Below are 25,406 nucleotides of genomic sequence, written 5' to 3' on the forward strand. Positions count from 1 at the left end.
TATTCTAAGCTGACCATTCTCTTTTCAATTTTTTTTCTCCTGAACTCTAATTTAATTTATAATTTCATTTCTTATTTCTTGATCCATTTCTTCTAGCTTCTCCTATAGTTCTTTTGGCCAAGCCATTTTTTTTTTCCCTGAAGCTTTACCTGTAGTTAGCTATATCAGGTTACACTTTTCTTCTAGATTTATCTTTTAGACTTTTCCTAACCCATGTTATTTCCTCATTATGTTCGGTGTTTCCTTCTTTTTCTCATATTTTCAGCCTCAGTCTTTGGACTGAGGTTTGTGGTCAGACCTGTCCTCTTTAGCACCCTTGTTTGGGTTGGGTTGGGCAGGCCTTATTAAGTAGGTCCTGTCCTCTTTGCAGTTTGGCTACTGCTCTTTAATATCAATTAAGTTGGGTGTCTTTGATTGAGTCTTATTAGGTGCTAAGCCCAGGCCCAAACCCCTATCTATTAGGTGCTAAGCCTATGTGGGCATGAAGCCCTCAGGGTCCTAAGGGGAGTTGCTAAGACCAGAACCAATAGTAAGAGCTTAAATTCTGGTCGCTCAGATGACATTTGATAATGGCTGAAGGGTGCATAAAAAGAAAGAACAGAGCTATTGCTTAGGGCTCTCACTCTTGGCGGTGTGCTGATGTGGAGACTCTGGGCAGCTGCAGTTAAGAGCCCTCCAGCTCGTAAACCCGGATGTTGGGACTTTGTTAAACTCTGGCAACTATGCATTGAGATTTGAATCAGACAAGGTCTGTCTGTCGATGTTTGTAATTTGTTTGTATTTGCTTTGAAGTTCAGCGTGCTGGCTTTTTCCCCTGAACTAAGTGAGTGATATTTATATGCTGGATTAAAGTAACCCCTTAATGTTGCTTTCCTTAGTAAAGCAGATCAAAAGAACCTGGGCTTGCAGCATTCCTGTTGTTGGGCTTGTGTTGGTTTTTCACCCCTGCAGCAGCTGAATTGTTGAAACATTCTTTCCCTGCCAGTCTGGACAGTGTGGCTGGAATTCGGCCCACACTCGACTCCAGTCCCTTGTTTTTGTCTCCTGGTGGACCACTCTGGGTTCTGGCATAGGCCCTTATCTTTTTCCTTCTCTTTGTACAGTCCTCAATTAGAAGTTGGTTCTGTCCCCTGTTTGTGGCCCTGACAGCCTCCAGTGGGATGTTGGAGATGGAGATCCCACCAGTCTCAGGCCTTTTACAAGGGTCCCTGATGCTACTTTAGCAGCCTGTGCTCTGAGGAGTTAGGGCTGGCTGGGCCCAGTCTCCCTGTGTGTCTCCCACTTTTGTTCTGACAGTCTGAGGCTGTGATAAGGTTGACTTACTACCTCCCTGTTCAGAGCCCTTGTTGGCTTCAGGTCTACGTTGAGCGTGGATTTGTGCTTGCTTCCCTTGCCTGACTCCACTAGCTTCTGGATGAAGTTGAGCCAGCCTCTTTGGTGCTGCTCCTTTCTTCTGGCCATTTTGGGTTTGGATGGAGGACCTTATTTCTGTATCCCTTCAGCTTTCTTTATCATCAGTCTTTCTAGGGATTTTTCAGATATTTTCTAGGGTTTATGTGGGAGAGGCAGGCTTCTCTCCAACCTTTCACATCTTAAGCAAAAGTAAATGATGGAATAATAATACATAAATTTAATTAGCCCCTAAGTCATTAGTAAAATTTATGAACAAAATGGGCCCAAGGACTCTGGCTCTTGTTCATACTAATCTGAATTCACCTAGGTGAAATATCATTCAGTTCATACCTCCCCATCTTGTCCATAAAGTTATCATGAGAGACTGTCAAAAAGCCGACGGTCAGACTTTATTAAATAATTGTATATCAGTTAAGAATTATAGATCATCTTGCTCAGGGCTATTATGAGGGAAGTGCTTTATAAAGTACTGTACAAATATGAGTCATTATTGTTATTTTTTTATGAATGACTCACTTCTGCTAAAATGAACACATCTATGCAAACTTCAATGGGATGATGAGATCTAAGGAGAAGAACCTGATTTTCATCACTGAAGAAGGATATGTGAATTAGGAGCCTGAGGCAGGTAGATGGCTCAGTGGACAGAGCACTGGCCCTGGAGTCTGGAGGACCTGAGTTCAAATCCAGCCTCAGACACTTACTAGCTGTGTGACCCTGGGCAAGTCACTTAATCCTGATTGCCTCAAAAAAAAACCAAACAAACCCAAATCCAAACTCTTAATACCATATTGACACCTTTGTCCTAAAGAAAAATAGATTCATTAGATATGGATCCTAATGAATAAGATGTTGCCCTTGCTATTCTCTTATGTTAATCTGGCTAGGTCTGATTCCTAAAATGGGTTTGTCAGCCATTGTCTGTGAATTTTTACCAGATATTAAACAGCCTTATCAAGCAATCCAGAGTCTTCACCTGAATAGAATTTTCTTGTAGGCAGGAAGGTGGTACAGTGGATAGAATACTCTAACAGGATTTGGAATCAGGAAGACCTAAGTTCAGATCCAGCCTCAGCCACTTAACTAGCTGTGTGACCCTGGAAGAATCATTTAACCTCTCTGTGTCTCAGTTTCCTCATTTGTGAAATGGGGATAATAATACTGTCTACCTTCCAGGATTGTTGTAAGGGCCAAATAAGTTATCATCTGGTAAGTGCTTTACAAACCTTAAAGAGGTATGGAAATGCTAGCGATTGTAATTGTTTCAAGGAAGTGACCCAAAAGTTGGGTATCCCATATGAAGATACGTCATGCAAACCCTAGGAAGCTGTAAACCAGAATAAAAGAATCAGCAAGGAAAGGGGAAATTGAGAATAACTTTATTTGGTGAAGATTTATATGATAGAAACTGATGTACATCAAGGACCTGTGATTTTGTTGCTGTAGGAGTTCCTTTCACCTATGTTTGTCACAAAGGACTTATAATTTATAGTTTTAGAGAGTTGTCTGAGGTGATCAAATATTAAATGATAGCTGCTGTGTATCAGATACAGAATTTGAACCCTGATTTTCGAGCGCCCAAGTCCAGCCTTCATTCTACTCACTGTTTATTCCATGCTGCTCCCATGACCTGATGTAATCATACTTTATCTTGGTATCTCCCAAGCATGTAATATGGTGTATTGCATTTCATAAGAGTTGTGGAATAAGGGTGGCTTTTTATACTAGCCATAAAAAAGTCATAAAATTGAGTAAAAAGTTGAGAATGATGTTTGGCTGGGAGCTGAGCTTCGAAAGAAGCTAGAGATTCTGTGAGCCAGAGGTGAGGAAGCAGTGCCTTCTAAGATTGGGGGTAACTTCCGCAGAGCCACAGAGTCAAGAGTTGTCATTGGATTTATGTGGAACAGCAAGCAGCCTGGTTTGGCCAGAACTTGGAATGAGGCAAGGAAAGTCATGTAGAATAGCCTGAAAAGGATAGATTGAAGTCTCCAAATATAGGTTGCAAAGGGCCTTAGAAGTCCAGAAGAGGCACTTGTATTTTATCCTAGCACAGGGTCTTTTGTCTTGTTTACATCATGGACTGTCTTTGTCAGTCTGGCGAAAACTTCTCAGAATAATGTTTTTAAATGCATTAAATAAAATTTATAGGTTGCAAAGGAAACCTATTATGCTGAAAATAGCTTTTTTTAAAAAAAGAAACATGTTCACTGACCCCAGGTTAAGAACCACTGTCCCAGAAACAAGAGGAAGAAATGACTGGCGCTTCAGGAGCCAGAGTGGTATGGTTAGAATTGTCCTCTAAGACCAGCAATTTGGCACCAGTGAGGAAGATGGTTTGGAGAAGGGAGGGCCTGGAGGGTGGGAGGCCAATCAGGAGGCTGTTACAGCTGGATGGCTAAGAGGTGATGAGGGCATGCACAGGAGTGATAATTGTGTACAGGGAGAGTGGAGGACACTTGGGAGATAGATAGGGAAGGCAGAAAGAATAAAACTTGGATGTGAAGGGTGAAGTGTAGGGAAGAATTGAGGACTTTGAAACCTGAGTAAACTGAAGGGTGGCAGTGCCCTCCATAGAAATAGGAATATTTGGAAAGGGGGATGGTTTGGGGTGGCGAAAATACTGAGTTCTTTTTAGACCTGTTGAATGTGAGATGCCACAAAACATAGAGAGTCAGGAAGCAATTGATGAAACTCAGGACTGGGGTTAAGGAAAGGAACTGAGGCTGGCAGATCTAGGAGTCATTGCATAGAGGTGATGGTTGAGCCCATAGTAACTGATGAGAGAGAGAGAGAAAGAGAGAGAGAGAGAGAGAGAGAGAGAGAGAGAGAGAGAGAGGATAGAAGACCTTCCACATTCATGGGAAGCCCTTTGTGCCACTACTATCGATACCTCACTGACAGTGACAGTTATCTATGAATCGACTTTCTTTGTAAGGAATTTTCCCCTCATGCTAATTCATTTGAGTAATTTGCTTGCGTTTCCCCCTTGTGAAGAGATGAATAGGAAAATTGAAACCTGGTTTGGAGTCTTGAGAGTGCTCACTCATTACTAAAAGATATCATTGCTTGGGGCGTGTGTGTGTGTGTGTGTGTGTGTGTGTGTGTGGTGTGTGTGTGTGTGTTTTAATTGGAAGCAGGTTGTGTTAACCTTCCTCCAGGAGCATGAAAAAGGGAAGCACTGTCAGCATTCTGTCATGCCGAAGTCCATTTGGAGGAAAGTGATAAATTACAAATTGCCTAACATTAGCACTTGATGAAAGTAAAAGAGTTAAATCTTTCTGAGATCATTACAGAGATCAAGTTATTTATTCTATACCAGCTCTGGTTCTGGTCCAATTGAATGTGGAGGACAGAATAAGGACAATGGAGGGCTAATCCTGCTTAGTTCTGACTGATTCTATACCTATTTCCATATTCTAACTACCCTCCCATCCAGTGGTAGCCCATTTAAAGGAATACTCGGACTGATTCCACATATCCTACAAAGAGTAAATGAGAGTGTGAGAAGACCTGAATGCTGACAAGCTTCTGGTAGAGAGAACAGTTCCCTAAGGAAACAACATAGTGCCTAGGGATTTGATGGTTTGTCTAGAAAGAAGTTGGAGTTCAGAGTTGTAAGTTAAGACACCTATTTCAAGTGATAAGAATCGTGTTTTGCAATTAGGGAAGAAGCAGGAGAAAAACAGGTGATGTTTGAGGGGTGGATGGAATGGGCTATGGGTAAGACCAAAAAGGGAGCCATGACCTGGAATTGGTGGTGAATATTATCATTGTTAATAGATAATACTCTGTTATCTTTTAGTTTGAATTTTGCAAGTGTATTGTTCCATCTACCTGGAAGCCAGATATCACTTAGATTAGATGGGAAGAGACAGGCACATTTATGCATCTGGAGTTGGCTCTGTCTGTTAAATCACCTCAGTCTATGGTTTAGGACATAACTTACAGTTGCCCTTGCTTAGAGAAGTCTTTTCAATGAGACGCAACATACATGGAGATTAGTTTGTAAGGAGTGTCCCTTCACTTCAGAAATTAAAACCTGTGCTTGGCAAAACACTAGGGAATAAGCAGTATTACCCACAATTTCTTACACTGCATAAGGGATGAACTGCGTGTGGCCAGATATACGTTCCTTCCATCTTTGAATTTCACTTGCTTTCTACAAATACACATGTATGCACTATATGCACACATATACATATCTATATACACACAAGCAGAGGGTCTCATATTGGGAATGTGATTGCTGAGTCCATAAGTGTAGTTGACGGACTAGGTTTACCTAAAAGACCCTTTAAGAAAAAGCTCTTGAAAGATGATTACAGAATTGAGACACCATCATTTAAAACTGCCTGAGGCAAACTCCTTTGAAAATTGCAGCAGTGGAGGGACAGAGAAAGAACCACCGAGCCCTTGATTGTTGCGCTGTTCCCTCAGGACCCGTTCTCCCCCTCCCCCTCTGTTTCTCATCTGATATGAGAGAGAGCAGCAGTAAGACTCCTCATCTATCTTATGAAAATCCGATTCGGGATGGCTGTGATCAAAACCGGCTGGCTGTCACCAGCAGTGGCCTTGTGCAGAGGAAACTTCTCAGAAGCATTCTGTATGTGGGGATGTCACGGGTTGCACCGATCAAAGGCAAATTTTTTTAATAAATATATATAAGGAAAAAAATATAAAACCTAAGGATTTGGCATAAAAGAAATGTAGTTTGTCTTGTTTTTTTTTTTCAATGTAACATGAAGAGGATGAAATAGAATCAGATATGCTTGGTCTCTAACATACTTCCACAGGAGGTTCTGAGAAGGCTCTTTCTCTGTTACATTAATACCATATCATTTCTTTCTGGCCTTACCGAAGAGCCTTTCTACTTCTGTTTCTTCTGGCCAACATTCCCCTCTTTTACATCCACATACCCACACACACCATTCATCATCTCTTCTTCAGTTCCTTTACCCCTACTTGTCCTGAGCATATCTTTAGAGAAAAAGAAAATAATAAAGTAAGGGGAAGTTGAACTACTAATGAAATTCTGAGAGATTTTATGTTCTTGTAGAACTGTTTTCTACAGCTGTTAGTTGGTTTTCATTTTCACCAACCATTGTTGGTGTGAGTTTTCTCAACAAAGTCAAGTGTCAGCATTCCAGTAATGTCACAAAGGTCGCTCCTGGGAGTGGTGTTAGTCATTTCTTTGGCCCTGGGTCCTAGGCTGACAGTCAAAATTCCTACCATCTGGGCTTCCTAGTACAGCAAAGTCTTACCAGATTTTCCATCACTCTAACCTTTGAGTAGTTTGGGAAGATCATTCTTGTGTGACTATCCTTAGAATTGATTCTGGTAGAATTTTTAGTAACTGGGTATCTAACTAGGAATGAATGGGGGGTGGGGAGGATTGTGGTGCATATAAGATCACTGTGATCAACCCCTACCCTCCAACATCAGGAGTTTAATATTTTGTGCTATATTACCTTTGCAGGAAATCCCCACTCTGCGCCCAGATGATCTCACTAATCCCAAATTGAATGAGCCAGAGCCTCACTTAACTCAGAAACCCAAGCCAACTCGGAAGCCCCTTCTCCGATCTATTTTCAGGCACGGGAGCTTGTCACAGCTTGGAGTGCATGCTTGAACCAGCCACCTATTTTGATCTTCTTTCTCTGCCCATCTGTGATCTTTTTATTTCCCCCAACAGTATTAGCAAAAACACTGTTTGGCGTTTCAATATATGGAACATGGATGAGAAACCTACAGTGTACCCTCCACTGGTGGTTAGCACCCTCATTGTGGTGCTGTCTCCTAGAATTTCTCTTATCTCCCACAATCACTGCCCCAAGGGGGGCTGGGCCACACAGCAGCCTTCTCACTAAATTTTATGACCTGCATTATACTTTCTCTTCTCAGCTTTCTAAGGTCCCATTGTTGTCCCTGCCCTGCCCCAGTGGGGGCTTCCTGCTTCTTTCTCCCTTTGTCAGTGACGGGCAGGCTGGAATCAACTATAATCAATTGAAATCGCCAGGGATGCACCTTCATAAAATGGACCTGCCAGGTGCCCGGAGAGCTGTTTTTGCCCCCCTTGTTCTCTGATTCAGCGATTGCACAGGGGACTGTGTCAGACTTCCAAGAGACCTAGAGCTTGTTTGTGTGTTCCACAGGGTCTGCCTCTTTCCCTTGTTCCTTCAGGTTTTTGAAGCCTGTTGCCTATAGTTTTCTACTTTTCTTTCTTTCTTTTTTTTATTCTCCATTTTTCCACTTAGAAAAAAAAATTATTTATACGATTGAGATCCACTAATTAAAGCCATTTTCTGGTATTTGGTTACTGGAGTGTTTGATGTGTCTCTGACAAGACCATGAAATGCACGGAGTGTCTACAGGGACGGAATTTGCTGAACACGGCTCTTTGTAAATGAGGGGACACAGTGTCGCAGCAGCTCATGAATATGAAACGCCCATGATGCTACCTCAGTGGACTTGGGAACACAGATGAATCCTGTCATGTGCTAAATGAGACCAATTTCTTTCACTTAACTTCATCTTCAATCAGACCTTCTTCCATTTGGCTGTTTAAAATTCCCCATACGTGATGCAGAAGGTAACAGCATTCAGTAAAACAAAGTTTTGCAGCAGCAGAGAAAAATTATAATGATTGTTGGTTTGAAGTTATCTTCTCCTTCTCCAATAATAGCAGTTATTTCCTTTTGTTTATCGGCTATTGGGGGCTCTTCTAATTTCATCCTACTGAAAACTATTGAGTTGGGGGACAGAGCTAGTCGGGTGTCTAGCTGTACCAACCCTTTTTTGGGGTGGCCTTAAGCAGTATCTCCAAATCCTACACTTTTTTGTTATTAAAAATTTCTGGCATTTAACAATAAGCCCTTGACTTATTGTCTATGGACAAACTGGTAGAAAGATGCTTGAATGGTATACAATATAAGTTTGCTTTACCCTTCAGAAAGGAATTAGATATGATCAAATAGAACATATGTCTATGGGAAGATTTTTCCTGGTGGTCAGGACTTAGTAAAGAAAGTAAAAGAGGTCATCCTACCAGAAAGGTTGTCTTCCCTGCTTATACTTTCAATGAAGCAACAACTCAGCTAAAACCCAGTGAGGGCCAAGATAGATCCCTAGGTGATTAGGTATGGCTCTGTAATCTACTCTTACCCTTTGGTAAGGTATCAGTATGAAGGGAATATTAGGGATTATAGAAAAGGAAAAGATCTCAAATAGCCCTCTTTGGCCAAACAAAGAATGGTACCCCCAGACTCTACAAGGAAATCTCATTCAGAAATCACTAACAAATATGTCAACAAAAGAGACAAACCTGGAGAGATGTAGTCTAGTAAGACAGATGCTTTCCTGAAAGACATTTACCTGGGTTGTGGCTTAGAGGCCAGACTGAAATGGAGCCTTTGTTCTCTCTTTTTTTCCCTTGCAAAATGACTTAGGTTTTGCTCTCCACAGTAGAGAGCATATAGCATTCTCAATGTGTATTCCTTGCAAACTTTCTGATGGCTTGAGGATATCTCTTTCTGTTTCACTAGTACTGAAAGACAAGTGAGTCCTTAATTCAAGACATCACAAAATGTATCACATAGCATCCATTATGAGCTATTTTGGAAGGGAATGTTTGAACTAAGTAAGGGTCTTTAAAAAAAACAATCGAATTTCTCAAGCTGGAATGACTCCTCTGGAACTTTTCAGAGTAGTACTTTAATGTAATAATAATATAATATAAATATAACATAATATAATAATAAATATGTAGATTGATGTGAATGACTGTTTTTCAGATCTCTGAAAACTGATTTAATTATTTACAATGGTTATCTAGCATGTTATTACTAATACTTATCTAAGACTCACCATCGTCTTCTCTTGGGCATTTAATTGGCGTGACATCTAGACCTGTGTCACACTGTGTCAGAAAGAGAGCAAGGTAATGCTTCTTAACATTCATGGGCTACCTTTCTTGAAAAACTTGCCCACTTGAAGATCCAGTTCTTTAAATTTGACTCTTAACAATCATTTTAGCCTTGCACATTGTACCTTTGAAGTACATAATTCTGTGCCAATTATTTCAAAACTGTGCAAGACAGATCAGAGATACAAGGGGAGGAGCAGGGAAAGGTGAGTAAGACTCAATTGAGCTTGAACGCAGGTCTGGGTGTGAGAGGATTAAAGGGTCCTAGAGTCGGAACTGACCCTCAGAGGTCCTAGGAGGATAGATTTAGACCTGGAAAGGACCTTAGAGGTCATCAAGTCCAGCTTGAACAGGAATCCCTTCTAGGCCACCCAGTGAAGACAGCACTGGACCTATGGAGTCAGGAGACCTAAATTCAAATGTAGCCTTTGACACTTACCAAATGTCCAACCCAGGGTGAGTGATTTAATGTTTGTCTGCCTCAGTTTCTTCATCTGTAAAATGGTGCTAATAATAGCACTTACCCAACAAGGTTGTTGTGAGACTCAAATCAGATGACATTTTTAGAAGGCATCTAGGTAACTCGGTAGATACAGCACTGGACCTGGAGTTGGTTCAAACCTGGCCTCAGATACCTATCAGCTTTGTGATGCTGGACAAATTACTTAACCTCTATTTGCCTCAGTTTCCTCAACTGTAAAATGGGGATAATAAAAGCACAGCATTGTGAGGAAAGTAGCTTGCACAGAGTAGGTGCTTACATAAATGCTTATTCTCTTCCCATCCTTCCCCTATTTGTAAAGCTCTTTGAAAACCTTAAAGTGCTATATAAATGCATAACTTTCCCAGTAAGTGATCAACCAGCCAGTCATCTCAACTGCTACTTATTCAGTAAGGTTAATATTTTAACTTCCTTTTTGATCCTGAGAAGAAACATGGTGTAGTGGATAGAGAGCTGGCCTCTCTATCAGGAAGACCTTGGTTCAACTCTCGCCTCCAGTAACTCCTTAGTGCTCTAGGCCTGGGCTTCTTAACCTTTTTCCACTCTCCACCCCTTTGTGCATTTCAGTGGTGTTCCTTGGCATCGCGTGGCATGACGGCATGTGCCGTGCAAAGTGCACATGCTTTGTGTTCAGAACTGAGGGTGCAGTGAAGTTGTGCGACACGACTCGGGCAAGCGCTGCTAGAAACACCTCGGATTCATTATGTGTTTGATTTTTAATTAATTTTTGGTTGTTGTGCGTTCAGAAACCTTTACTTTTCCCAAATTTTTCATGATGGGGTCGCGACTCACAGTTTAAGAAGCGCTACTTCTAGGCTAGGAGTGTCCAACTCGGAAAGAAACAGGGCAACTAAAAAGTTGTCTATGTTCTATTACATTTTCACTTATTTTGTTCAATGTTTCACAATTGCCTGCAGCTAGGGAGTATGGCCCTCTTCTGCAGACAACCCTCTTAAGCTGCAGAGAGGATTCTGACCAGCATCGGTAGCAGGAGCTCCTAGTTAGTGAGATCACAAGTTTAGTTGTATTCCCGTCAGTTATTGCAAAGCATCCCACTCAAAGAGAGGATGCCTGGGAGGACCCTGTGCACCAATGGTGCAGGGATAGGGGCAGGGGGGAGGCGGGGATGACACAAAGCACTCCTGATTCATGCATTGGTCTGAAATATAGGATACCTAAGGGACCATTGCAGAGCTTTCTTCTTGGCTACCAAAATGTCATCCCTTGTAGGACAATGTGTTACTCAGCATAGGATCTGTGTTCCAAGAAGGGGGCCCTAATGGAAAGGAGTCAAAGGATCTACGCTGGAATGCCAGTGCGAAGCCTTTGCCATGTCCTCGTGGCTTGTTATTTTCCTGGATGTGGAAGGATGAAGCTAGCCTGTCGTACTAGGGCTCGAGAAACACATTATCTAGCACTATCAATTAAAGGCAGGGTAATTCTCATAGAAGTAGAGCCCCAGAAAGCATCCGTAGAGAGCTTTCGCTTCTCTGTTACAAAAAATCCTACTTAAGAAACGTTTGGGGACAGGTACATATACACTGAAATTGGAATGATGCAGAGAATATTAAAATGACCTCTGCATGAAAACAGCATGCAAATGCTTGAAGCATCCCATGTTTTTGTAATAGCGTTACCTTTTTATATGCACATATCACATCTTCTCAAGTTGACTATAAGTTTCTCAAGGTCAGGGACTATCTGTATTTGTAGAGCCCTAAGAGAATCTTGCACATAGTAGGTGCTCATTAAACATTGGTCAATGGGTGGTTTTATTCATTCACCTTCTGAGAATGGGTTTACTACCCCCTGCTGGCAGTGTATGCGGCAGATACACCAGGAAGATATGGGAGAGTCCATGTTAGCAGCCCAGGCAATAAGTCAGTTGAGAAGAATGAAGAATGAATTTGTTTAAGAAGCCCTCGTTAGGGGGCAGTGAGGTGGTTCAGTGAGTAGAGAACTGGCCCTGGAATCAGGAGGACCTGAGTTCAAATCCAGCCTCAGACACTTGACACACTTACTAGCTGTGTGATCTTGGGCAAATCACTTACCCCTAATTGCCCTGCCTTCCCACTCCAAAAAGAAGCCCTAGTTAGGGGAGACAACAGAAGAGGATTTGGACAAGGAGAATGATGATGTTTGGACAATGTTGTAAGAGACGACATGAAGTACAAAGGTCAGAATTCTGGCCAGTTTTCAGTTCTCAGGGTGATGTTCATACCTTACTCCCCCAAAGCAGTTCACTCACCCCTCCCTCTCCTGCCCCAGCATGTTATACTGGGAAGTGACTGGAGAACAAGGAAATGAAGGGAAATGGAGCTTGTTCCCCTCCTCCAGAGGTGGCTACATGCCGGTCCAGGTTGCTTTCCCGACAGTGCCTCTCCTCCATAGACTGTTTGGGAATCTTCCTGAGTGAAGGATGCTCTCTATGTAAATCCATCATTATCAAGTCATTAATCTGAATTCTGTGCTTATGGCACCACAATCTGTGACCACAGGAGGGGGGGCGGGGATGGAGCCCGGGAGCCACAAAGAACAAAGAAGACAAGAAAGAAAAGCCACTGTTGCTAAAGGAAAACGGCAATTTAGCTCAAAGAATTGGGAATCATTTTGTCTAATTGCAACCAAGGGGCTTTCTTTGTTAATTGTCTTTATATTTAAGGTATATCCCTCTGTGGCTATTGAGATCACCTGGGCACCTTCTGCACTATGGGTCCAAGTTTAATAAGACATAGTAAGGAAAGCTGAGCTCCTCGGCCGCTGAAAGACCCCTCCACCCACCCAAGGGCCCATAGGCCAGTGTCTCCAGGAATCCCTGTGTTCTGTCATTCTCTCTCAATTGGCCTGGTCACCCCAAAATAATAGGTAGGGGTGTTTAGGGACCCCCTGAATAATATGGAATGGGGATTTTTGATTGAAGGTTGGGGAGGGCACTCTAGGTACTAAGGGATGTTTCATTAGGGATAGTGATGGAGCCAGCAATTCAGATGGCATAGGGAAGTCCCAGGTGAGGAAACTGTCTCTGCCAACACAGGTCTTCATCTCTTCTCTTTCATTTATATTAATGGTTGCCTAGGGCACTGAAAGATTAAGTGATTTGCCCCAGGTTGCACGGCCCATGTGTGTCATAGACAGATCGGCGGTACAGTGAATAGAGTGCTGTCCTGGAATCAGGAAGACCTGAGTTCAAATCTAGACTTAGACGTCTACTAGCTGTGTCACCTTGGACAAGTCACTTTAACCTCTGTTTGCCTCAGTTTTCTCATCCGTAAAATGGGGATGGTGATAGTACCTACCTCCCAGGGTTGTTGTGAGTATCAGATGAGACAAAATTTGTGAAGTGCTTACTTAGCACAGTGACAGGCACATATATAGTAAGCACGATGTCATTGTCCGGTGACACGGTAGATAAAACACCAGATCTGACCCCAAGGTATGAGCTGCGTGACCCTGGTCACATCACTTGACCGCCGTCTGACTCAGCTTCCTCCTCTGTGTAATGGGGATAAGAGCGGCAGCTCCCTCACAGGTTCGTTGTGAGGACCAGATGAGATGATATAGCAAAGCCTTTAGCAGAGGGCCTGGCACATAGTAAGTACTTAACAAATAAATTCTTCTTCCCTTCCCGCCCCCCGCCTCTCAGAGACAGGCCTTCTTGACTCCTTTCAGCAGACCTGCCGCCTCTTCATTAGGCTGTATGAGGTGCAAGAGAGAACTGTCCAGCTGACAGAGGAGTCAATGTGTTAAATAAATAAAAGTTGCTGTCTTTGCCCATCCCCTGACCAAGGTGAAGATACTGTTTAATCAAGAGGTTTGACATTTGATTAGGAGCGGCAGAAAAGGGAAGCATGCTTTTAAATTTAATTGCAGAAGTTGGGTTGTTCCACTTTCCAGCAGAAAAGTGAGCCGTGGATGAGGAGGCTTTCAGTAGGACTGGAGCCAAGTCGCAGACTGTCTCTTACATACTTCAGAACGTCAAGGGTTTGTCCTTTTACCTGACAAGCCCTCCACTGGCTCAGGACAGACCCTCTGGACAGTCGCTGTGGCTGAAGAAATCCATCACCTTGTGGCCAGCCTAACAACGAGCCTTTCTAATGACATTGATGGTAGTAGCTGACGTTTATTTAGCACTTTAAAATTTGTAGAGCGTTTTACAAGTATTGTCTTATTTGCTCTGGGAGGTAGGTGCTGTTCTATTATTATATCCTTTTGACAGATGAGGAAACTGAGGTAGACAGTGACTTGCCTAGGGTCATACAGTAAGTGTCTGAGATTGGATTTGAACTGGTGGTCCTGACTCCAGGGCCAGTACCCTGTCTACTTATTCTTAACTAGGCTGATTTCTCTCACCAGAGACATACAGTTGGTCACTGGGCCTGTAAAGACTTTGTGGCACAGTGAGACCTTGCCAGCGCTTGCAATTAGTTAGCAAAGCTTTCAAGGAAGCCAGGGGTTCCTCCCCACTGAGGTGAGAGAAACCTTTGAGAAGGACTTTAGTAGAAAATAAGACACTTAGGAGCTGTGTGATCCTGGGCAAGTCACTTAACCCTGTTTACCTCAGTTTCCTCATCTGTAAAATGAGTTAGAGAAGGAAAATGGCAAATCACTCCAATATCTCTGCCAAGAAAACCCCAAATGGGGTCATGAGGAGTCAGACAGGACTGAAAGTGACTCAGCAACAACAAAGAATCTTATGTAACCCCTGTCAGAGTTGTCTTCTTCTCTTGAATTTTAAAATACTAAATAATACCCTCTGGGTCTCAAATAACATTGGCAGCCTAGACTTCCAGGTCAAGGTCATTTAGCATAGTTGATTGTCTAACAGTCACAGACATTCCTTATATATAGCTTTCTGGGCCCTTCTTTATGGGTCATTACAGAGAGGGGTGTGTGTGTTTGGGGGGGGGCGGCAATAGGAGAGTTCCCCAAGTACTTCTTCCTTTGTACATATGCCCTTTGTGACTTGTGAACCAGAAATTGCATATTTTTTAGGTTCTTTGAAGTTTGCCTGAGTCTGAAAATGGCTTCATAGCCACCTGTTCCACCGGGAGCTGGGGAGTTGGATGCCCCAGCTCTGCTGAGATTGCTCAAGCTGTCACTGTACCAGAACGCTCCAGCTTGTCTTGGCCTTGCTGTCATTGCAGGCTCTGTCCCACTCAGGCAGTTTGCTGGTTTCTGCTGGGCACCAGGCAGCCAATTAGAGAGAAATCCCACTGTGTGGCCAGCCCACCAGTGTAGCTCTGAATGGCCCCTTTGCCAAGGCCCAAGCTGACCTCTGATCTGTCACAGATGGGCCAGCATTGCACTCTTTCTGCACATTTGGAGGAGGAGGACAGACACGAAGACGGGAGCCTGCAGAGGGGCAAAGTGGACATTGGGTGGAAGTTCTGTTCCTTAGAGCTCTGAGAAGCTGGACAGAGTTGACAGGATGGACCCTAAAATCGAAGAGTTGTAGATGGAGAATGGAGTTTCGGAAAACCCTGTCCTGAGCCCCAGACTCAGCAGGTAGAGCTGACTTTCCATCTCCTGAATATTCATCTCGGGCTGCAGCAATACAGTCAGGGAGAACTAGACAACAGCTCACTGGCTCCTTCCAAAAATGGCACATTACCCACGAAGTACAGGGCAGCCAGCCTCTTCATTACAACCCTGTGGTCCCTGAGCAAGACAGTCCTGTTGGGCCTGGGCCAGTGCTGCCCCAAGAGCCTTCTCTGGCTGCTGGAGAGCCACCCAAGCAGAATTTGCACTGAGCTCTTGATGCTCATACTTCATACCCAGCAAATCAGTTTGTTTTTTGAAGCCTTTCAATCTTTGCACAAGTAATAGAATTTTAAAAGCTACTCCTCATTCTCAGTCAGATAAAGAATACTGCATAACCATTGAAAAATAAATTTGCACCCCCTAGATGTAGGTCATTCTATCCATAGCTTAATTGTTTAGTAGCTGGTATATATTTGTCAGCTTTTTAGATATCCTTTATTAGTCCTTTATTTTTATTTTATATCTTGTCCATCTCCTTTTCCATTCTTTTTATTCTCCCTCTCCTCTCTCTCTCCCTCCCTCTCTCTCTCTCTCTCTCTCTCTCTCTCTCTCTCTCTCTCTCTCTCTCCCCCTTCTTCCCTCCCCCTCCTTCCTTCTCCCTCCTCTCCCTTCCCTCCTTCCCATCCCCTTCTACTTTCTCACTCTGTGTATATCTTTCTGTGTGTGTCTCTGTGTCTCTTTCTCTGTGTCTCTATCTCTCTGTCTCTGTCTCTGTCTCTCCCTCTTTTTCTCCCCTCTCCTTCTCCCCCGTCTCCCCTCCCTTCTTCCCCTCCCCTTCTATTCTCTCTTTCTCTTGGTGTGTATCTCTGTCTCGGTGTCTGGTTCTCTTTTTCCCTCTCCCTCTCCATCTCTTCCTCTCCCTCTCCACCTACCCCCCCTCCCTCCCTTTCCCTCTCTCTCCTCCCAGCTGTGACATGCCACAGTTGGGAGTAGTAATAGACACCAGGTTTGGAGCTGCCATTTATATATTCCGGCTTAGCTTGACTAGAGCAATCTCAAAGTCTGCATAATGAACAGTGTGAAAGTGGCAGGAGGCTTCCTAGCTGCTCCTGGAATGATTACATTTTTTCTTTTTTGAATAAAGCTGAATTCAGCCTATAGAACCCTAAGAGGAAGGGTCCCTGCTTGACTCTCTCAGCTAATCTCTTCCTTGGTTATTTCTCTGTTTCATTGTCTATAGTATGAACTAGGTTCAGTTGAAATCCCCTAGTGGTCATTGTCTCTCTCTCCCTCCCTCTTTCTGTCTCTGCTCTCTGTCTATTTGTCTGTCTATCTCTCTCTGTCCATCTGTCCATCTCTGTCTCTCTATAGATCTATCTGCCTCTCTCTGTGTTTCTCAGTTTCCCTCCATCTGCTTATCTTTCTCTCTCTGTCTCTGTCCATCTGTCTGCCTCTCTATCTGTCTCTTTCTGTCTGTCTCTTTGTCTCTGTATCTCTGTGTTTTTGTGTCTGTCTCTCTGTCTCTGTCTCTCTCTCTCTGTCTCTCTCTCTCTCTCTCTGAGAATACTGCACTTGCACATTTGGCCTCCTCCATCAGGGGAAGAAGAGGCGCCTCTTGGAGCATCAGGGCGCCCTGGCTAGATGGTGACCTGGGCTTTAACCAACATTCTGATACTTCTGTGGATCTGTAATCTCTTCAGTGTGGATGCTTCTCCCTCTGCTGCAGATCGCATCATGCCTTTTTCTCCCAAACGCCTCTTCTTCATAGAATAACAATCAGTGGCATTTCTATAGCACTTTAGGGTTTGCAGAATGCTTTTCCGTATGTGAAGGCTCATTTGTAAGCCTCGTTTGAACTTTGCCGCAGCCCTGGGAGGGTAGTGCTGCTATTATCTCCATTTTTCAGATGAGAAAACTGAGGCTGAGAAGAAGTAAGTGACTTGCTTGGAGTCGTCCATCTGGGAAGTGACCAAGGCCAGATTTGAATTCAGGGCTTCCTGACTCCAAGCCTAGTGCTCGGTCCACTGTGCCACCTCTCTGCCTCCCCTTACACAGGTCTTCTGCAGAGAATGTACCCAACCCTAGATACCTTCAGTTGAGCACGGACACCAGAGATGTGCTCAGGCAGTTCAGCTATCCCCCTCTCACTGCATAGTCATCAACCCGCCTCCCTTTATGATTACTTCCTTCTTGGACGATACTTTCCATGGTTCTTCCTGTGTTTAAACTGTTATCGGCAACACGTCATATTTCTCCATTAACTTTTGGGTCTGTCACAGTTCTGATTCTCTGAAGATTATGGTATTTCAGAGTCCACTACTAGATAGTATCAATAGGAGAATATTGGTGCTAATGTCTTTGTGTCAAGTGTCACATTAGGGACTCTAAGCAAGCTACGACAAAATGCTGACATATTTGATAGTTTCATCACTCCAGGGTTGTTTGTTATGATGAATGCGAGCCCTGGCGTGATGTCTCCCATGGGTCCCTAATCCCAGCTGGAGTCCTTATGAACAGGAAAGGGAAATTGGTGCCAGGAATCCTCTTCCCATCCCTCACATCCCTATGTTTGTCTCATACTGCAGATATCCCAGTGATACCAGATCTAGAAGAGGTGCAGGAAGAAGACTTTGTTCTGCAGGTGGCTGCCCCTCCCAGGTAAGAGAGGTGAGGTTGGAAACCGAGCTAGGAATATAAAGGAACAAGATGAATATCTTTTTTTCCAAAACATCTGCCATTTGTAAATGGAGACGTTGGCTCCTTGAGAGAATATTGGTTTTATATAGTGCCAGAGATGGGATTCATCCCTCAGATTTTCATTTTGTCATGCCTGAGTGTGCTTACCTTGTCCCCGGTGTTATGGGAGAGCCATTGGCCAATAGAGCAGTGGCCCTCCATGACCTGGTCCTGGTATTCTTTCCATCTTCTGCAGCATCCAAGTAAACCGGGTGATGACTTATCGTGACTTAGACAACGACCTGATGAAGTACGCTGCCTTCCAGACACTAGTGAGTAGAAAGGCTTCTGTAAAAAAAATACTGTTACTAATAATAATAACCAGTAATCACAGCTAACATCTGCATGGGGGGCGTGAGGCTTGCAAAGAGCTTCCCATCTATTATTTTATTTGACAAAACAAACAAAACGCACCTTGTATAAACTTCTCTGCTCCTTGAATAGCTCTATAGCACAGACATTTCTTTTCCACCACTGTCGCTATTCATGACTATTACAGTAGTAGTTCTCTGGTGTCCGTGACACCAATTTTGTCTTCTTGGATCACTGAAAGATCTCACTTTGTTCTAGGGATCTAAGTCCTGTGATCCTCATGTTTTTCCAGATACTAGCTTACTATTCCTTACCCCATGGACCCTCTGCCCTTCTCATTCAGTCCTGCAGATATAGTACCCACCCATTCCATGCTCGTGACGTTAATCCTTCCTAGCTGTAGTCTGAAATACTGTATCAGCTTTCCCCTAACAGTGTCCACAGCATGCAGTGGTATGTAGGATGCTTCCTTCATCTCACAGGCCATATAGTCAGCCCAAAGTTCTGCTCTTTTGTTGGGAGATTTTTATAGCGCTGGATTGGGGAATGCACTATTTTATAGTATTGAGTTTTCAGGCATCAAGCCTGCTAAGGCAGTTGGGGTAAGACATTTTTTTTTTCTATTCACAGGATGGAGAGATTGATCTGAAACTCCTCACCAAAGTCCTTGCTCCAGAGCATGAAGTTCGAGAGGTATGGACATAACCAGGAACTGGTAGGAGGCTTTTTCCTGAGCAATTTGGGACATTTAGAGGCATTTATACTCAGTGATCCTTGAGATACCCACTGAAATTCCTAAGTGCCCAATATACTCACTTATGGAAATGCAGAGAAGTTATTAGTGATTTAACTCCAAACCATCTAACATGCTGAAAATCAGTCCATCCAACAAGTATTAATACTTAATACAAGTATTAATAAGTGTTTGGTTGGTTTCAAGAGTCCTGTGCCTACCCCTTTAAGATACTCTGTAACCTCTGAACCTGCACTCCTTGGGCTGGACTTTAAGGTGGGCTTGAAGGCTGGACTTGCTTAGGTCTCTGTTTAGTAAACAGGAGCTTTCCTGGAGAGAACTGGGTTTGAGGAAAGGGAGGGGTGGAAGGTGGGATGGAAAATGACAGTTGGAATTTCTTGGAATCAGGTAGAAAACACCGGCCCAGTTTTTTTTAACCTTGTCGCATTTAGTACCTCTTCCAACTGATGTTGCTTAGTTTATAGCCCTCGAGAGCTCTTATTTTATTTTGCTAAAATACCCCACACCAGGAAGCGTAGTAATATTGTATATTTTCTCCCTAGTGCTAAATGGAGGCAAGCTTATTCAGGGCCCAGGACATAAATAGTAGGGAGTGTGTGCTGCTGGTGATGGTTGAGGGACTTTGACAGAGCTTTGTAAGGGGCCAGGGGTCCCTTAGGAACTAACTCATCATTATCTAGCTCTAAATTTTATGTATGTTAATAAACCTGAACCCGATAAAGCCACTTACCTGACATGAAGGACTAAAAATGGCATTGGCTTGTTAAAGTGCCCCCCTCACCCCACCTCCGGGCTCTGACAACTGGGTAGTTGTGTACAGCTCTAGCCATCATACCAGCTTGGCCTCATGCAGGCCTAGTACTGGTTTATGGGCACGAGAAGCTGGTTGTGATGGAAGGTGGAGAAACTCTTGTCTTACGTGGTGGTGCCCCTCTTGGCAGGATGACGTCAGCTGGGGCTGGGATCACCTCTACACTGAAGTGTCTTCGGAGCTTCTCACCGAGTGGGATCTTGGACAGTCAGAGAAAGAAGACCCTGCTGGGCAGCCTAAACACACCTGAACCCTTGCTCGGACCGTAGCCTATTTCACCCCTGTACATAATAATCACTGTTTTGTATTGGACAAAATGCTCTAAGCCTGAAACTAAATAAAGTCAAATGTTGGCAGGAGCCTAGATTTTTATATCAGATATTTTGTAATACAAATATTTATGCATTCTCTGCAGGAAACATTGGATCATTTCAAATGCAATAAATTGCTTCACTGTCCAGTGACCATCTCTCCCATTTTTCTCTAACATCTTCTTGATAAGAATGCCCAGGCATTTGATGAGCCACCTCAAGGTTGCGGGACAGGTCTTAGAGTGCGGTCTGATAAGAATTAGCTACAAGGGGGAGAAAGTGAGGAAGCATCGTTTGAATTTTAAGGAGGTAGAATGATGGATCAAATTGGAAATTTAATTCAACAAACATGTATTAACCACCTACTATTTGCAGAACCCTGTGTTTTAAAGAATTCTCCAGTGCACAAGATCTGATCAAGCATTTGTGGGGCCTTTGTGTGACCACAAGTGAAATTTTACTGGGAATAGGGACAAGGTGGGAACTACCCCTGATACAACCCTGAATCTGGTATTTGGTTGATGATGTTGGCAGAGACCCTGTTACCGCTAGTCCTTGGAAGTGGTCTCGTGTATTTGAGTTTGTACTTTTTAAAGTTATAATTATGTAAAATGTGGTCATTGGTTACTTCCCAGTAGAAATATGCAGTTCAGATTCAAATATTGTGACCACTTACGGGGAGTGAGAGGTGAAAGCCAGATGTGGTCTTGAGCACATGGCAGACAATTCGGTTGGGAATGAGGAAGATCTGAGTTCAGATCCTGTCATAGATAAGAGCTGGGTGACCTTGGCCAAGTAACTTTACCTCTTTTGGCCTCGGTTTCCTCGTTGGTAAAATGGGGACAATACTAGTACCTACCTCACAAGTTTGCTGCGAGGCTCAAATGAGATAGAATTGTAAAGCCTTTAGCAGAATGCCTGCCACACAGTAAGCACTTAATAAATAGATACTTCTTCCTTCCCCCTCCCCCCTTTCAGAGGCGGGACTTGAACCCAAGCCTTCTTGATTTAACTGATAACTTCAGTAGAATACTAGTCCCAGAGTCCTGCACGGGCACATCTGCTCACTCAAGGAGAGTCACCAATGACTGTGACTTTGGCTCCTGCAGCATATACTGTTGCCTCATAGAAACCAAATGGATTCTCCTCAGCATCCTTAGAAGGATCCTAAAAAGCTTTCCCCTGATTCATCTTTTGGCATCAACTAGAAAGATTTCATCTATCCATCCAGGTATTAAATGCCTAGAATGTCTAAGGTCCCCATCTTATTCCTTCTCTTCTACTTCCTCACGCCTCAATCCGAGAAATGGAGCCCCCTCCTCCCTCATTTGCAGGAGCCCCTAACCTTTCGGAAAAGTCACATTTCCCTCTTATGCCCTTGGCAGGCACCCACGAGCCTGCTCTCCTAAAATGAGCCAAAATCTGGAGTTGAGGCCAAGCTCTTTCTCTGAAGAGAAAGATCTTTTATTTTTAAATTTTTTTTAATCTGCTTCCCACCGAGGCAGCTCATCTGAGCCCTACCCCGTCCGCCTGCCTCTTGGAGACGCTGCTTAGAGCAGACCCATGCAACCCAGCAACCAGCTAACGGAGCTCAGCTCCTCGGCCAGAGGGAAGGCTGGGCACTTCTCTCATCCCGCCTGGAAAGCCCTTCATTAAAATTCAGAAAAACAAAGAGGATCGGCACATCAAAAACCCACTGGGGGGTTATTTTTGTGTTACTACAGTGCCCTTCCCCTGGCGCGCCGTGCAGGAAAAAGAAGATGCTTTTACGTTAATTATAAACTCAGGGATTTAGTGGCTTTGGGGTCCCCTTTTCCCTTCCTTTCTGGAATCACAGCCCTAGCCCAACATACTCCTCTTTTGAGCAAATCCCATGACTGCTAAGAGGTTTTCCATCCAGTCTGTTTTTTTGTGAACCCAAATCACTCTGAAGCCAACATGGAACAATTAATATCACCACTCCCCCAGTTGCTGGCTCACTCAACCACCCCAGGTACCTGAGAACCAACCTTAGGAATCTTACATCCAACCTGAGCAAGAGCTGGGTCTTTGATCTGCCCCTTCATTTGCTCCTCTCTCCACTCTCAGTTTCAGTTAGAAGCTGACAAGCTCAGGAAGATGATCCAGGCTGGGAAGGGCCAAATGAGCAATGAGTTAGGAAAAGTCACTTGAGGAATTGGCGTATCGGTTCTTTTACCTCCACAGAACAGGCATCCCTGCTGACCCAGTAGGGTTCAGGTGATCATAGATAAGATCTTATCTTAACCCTCTTTGCCGACATTGTAGAAATAATAAACATTTATTAAGCACCTACTGTGTACTGAGAGACAGTGTCACCTAGTTTTGGACTTGAGAGTCAGGAAGACTGGTTCAAATTCTACCTCCTGCCCAGGGTCACAAAGCTCTTAAGTATGAGGAGATGGAAACTAAAACCAGATTTTCTTGATTCCAAAGTAATTCTGTCTGATTTTGTGACCTTGGATCCTTAGTGCCTCCAGGCAACTCTCTCAAGTTGTAGCTGCTCTACATTTACTGAGGGATCATAGATTTATGGTTGGAAAGGACCTTAGAGGCAGAGGCCAACTCCCCCCATCCCCAATTATATAGGTCATGGTGAAACCAAGTGATTTGCCTGGAGTGGCTGAGGCTAGATTCGAACTCAGGTCTTCCTCACTCCTCAGTCTAGCACTCTATCCTTTGTATGACTTAATTGCCTCACCAAGAATTCTAGTGAAGTCACAGACCTGCACCAAAAGAAAATGTGTGCCAGGTATTGTGCTAGTCTGTGGTTCCATGTATTTAAGAAAACAAACCAATTCTTGTACTCAGTCAACATGTAGTCTGATTGAGAGGGTGGGAAGGGAGGATAAAGTATGCACAAATATGCTTGATAAATTTTTTTAAAAAAGGGTAAGTGCAAAGAGGAGTCCAGAGTTTTATAAGAAATTTTTTTTAAAAGGAGAGAAAGCCCCTTTAGCTGGGGGCAGGGGGGCAGTGTTGGGTGAGAGGAGAGAAGAAGGAAGGGACAGAGGAAAAGATCAGGGAAGGATTAATGAAGGAGGTGGCATTGGAGCAGGGCTTTAAGGAAGAAGAGGATTTCAATCAGTTGAAATGTAAGTATAGGCATTGAGGATGGCCTATGGGAGTACAAAAAAGCAGGAGAGGCTGGGGAGCAATTGTCAGTGAATAAACATTAAGCACCTACTATGTGCCAGGCCATGCGCTAAGTTCTAGCAGGCCACTTTGGCTTGAATATAAAATACATGATGGAAAAAGTGTGAAATAAGGTTAGAAAGGTAGATTTAGACCAAATTGTAGAGGGCCTTGAATGTCAGACTAAAGAGTTTATATTTGCGGTTGGAAGACTTTGAGGGTTTTTAAGCAGGGTAGTAAAGTAGACATATACATTAAGATTCATAATTCTTCTTTACAACTTGACTATTGTGTAAATAAGTTTAATGAGAAGTTATATGTAGAAGATATATTGGATTCCATGCTGTCTTGGGGGGGGAGGGGGAAGAAGAAAATCTGGAACTCAAAATCATGCGGAACTGAGTGTTGTAAACTAAAAATAAAAAATCTTAATTAAAAAATAAAATAAATAACAAGAGACAAAAAAAGATTATTTGGTCAATTGTGTGGAGGATGAATTATTCAGGGTAGAGACTAAGAAAGCAGAGACTAATCAGCAGGTTATGGTATACGGTATATCAATATATAATGGTGCATGGATGGGTGGTTCCCAAGCTTGTTTGGTCCCAGGACCCTTTTACCCTTTTAAAATTATTGAGTACTCCAATGATCTTTTGTTTGTCTGGATTACATTTGGTGATATTTACTATATTTTAACTTAAAATGTCTTAGTGTTATTATGAAAGTAGATTTGACCTCACTGACTCCTAAAAGAGTCTTGGGCCACCATCAGGGTACTTGGGCCACATTCGGAGAACCACTGTACCATGGGTGAAATGTGAGGAGAAACTAAAGTATGATGGTGGCAATGTGGATAGGGTAGTGAGGAAGGTGCAGATACAACAGAGACTGTGGGGGTAGAGAAGAGAAGTAGGCACTATATAAATGTTAGGTAATATTGTCATCATCATAAGCATTTATTAAGTGCCTACTATGTGCCAGGAACTGGGAGAAATACTTTTACAATATTTGATCCTGATAACAACCCCAAGAAGTAGGTGTGGTTATTATCTTCATTTTACAGTTTAGGAAACTGAGGCAGACAGAGGTTAAGTGGTGGAAAATTGAAAAGATTCAGCAACTGACTGAAAGTCAGGGCTAAACGAGAGGGAAGAGTCAAAGTCCAAGGTTTCAACCATGGATGACTGGGAGGATGGTTTGGTTCCCCCAGCCTTCATTTGAAAATCCATGCCTAGGAAGTCAAAGTTACCAGGGTAAAGAGGAGGAGATGTCCTTGGGTGAGGGCTGCAGGATGAAGCACACATGTGGGTCCCCAAATGGTAGAGCAGCATGAACACAAAGAACAATCTATCAATCAGTCAATATCTGTTAAGCACCTACTACGTGTCAGGCACTGTGGTAAACACTGGGGATACAAAAAGAAGCAAAAGACAATCTTTGCCCTCGAGGCATTTAAAATTTAAATTATTATGCTATATGATATTATATTATTATATCATATATTATATCTTATATATTATTTGTATTATATATTTTATCTGTATTATATGTTATTATAATAAATATATTAAATATTAAGAATGCCTGTGTTAAAGGTAGGGGAAACCAGGCTATGTGGGTGTCTAGCCCTCTGGATATTCCCCCATCTCAGGTGCTTGGTATAAGCCATATCCATTTACATTGACACAATGAACTGATCCCTACCTCACAAAGTTACATAGAAATTTATTTTAATTGTTTTGGCCCCTACCTGTGATTTCATTAATGTAGGGAAGTTCCCACGAGGAAACTCCATAGACAAATGCAGATCAGCCTCTAATCTGCAACTTAGTGGCTCGGAGAGTTGTCTGAGGCTTAAGTGACTTGCCCAGGCTCATACAGCCAGGCATCTGTGAAGAAATCAGACCAGGTTTGCCCATTCCGAAGTCGCCTCTCGGCATTGTTGCAGTGTCTTTTCTGACAGCCAATAGCCGCGTGACCTCTCATCTGCAGAATGAAGATAACGATGCCTA

The 25,406-nt window shown here is 43.2% G+C and overlaps 1 protein-coding gene across 2 annotated transcripts in view; it reads left to right on the top strand.

The window, feature by feature from the left end:
* The window catches only part of IFT43 (intraflagellar transport 43), a 118,041-nt gene extending 97,649 nt beyond the window's left edge, over positions 1 to 20,392 (top strand). For both annotated transcript variants that reach the window (XM_036769510.1, XM_036769511.1), the window contains exons 6-9: positions 17,903 to 17,975; positions 18,250 to 18,325; positions 18,996 to 19,058; positions 20,061 to 20,392. In XM_036769510.1, the coding sequence (XP_036625405.1) occupies positions 17,903 to 17,975; positions 18,250 to 18,325; positions 18,996 to 19,058; positions 20,061 to 20,180 (332 nt within the window). In that variant the 3' untranslated portion in view covers positions 20,181 to 20,392. The remainder of the gene's footprint in view (positions 1 to 17,902; positions 17,976 to 18,249; positions 18,326 to 18,995; positions 19,059 to 20,060) is intronic.
* The last annotated feature ends 5,014 nt before the right edge of the window (positions 20,393 to 25,406 follow it).

This window comes from Trichosurus vulpecula, chromosome 8 (assembly GCF_011100635.1).
Source record: "Trichosurus vulpecula isolate mTriVul1 chromosome 8, mTriVul1.pri, whole genome shotgun sequence".
NCBI lineage: Eukaryota > Metazoa > Chordata > Mammalia > Diprotodontia > Phalangeridae > Trichosurus > Trichosurus vulpecula.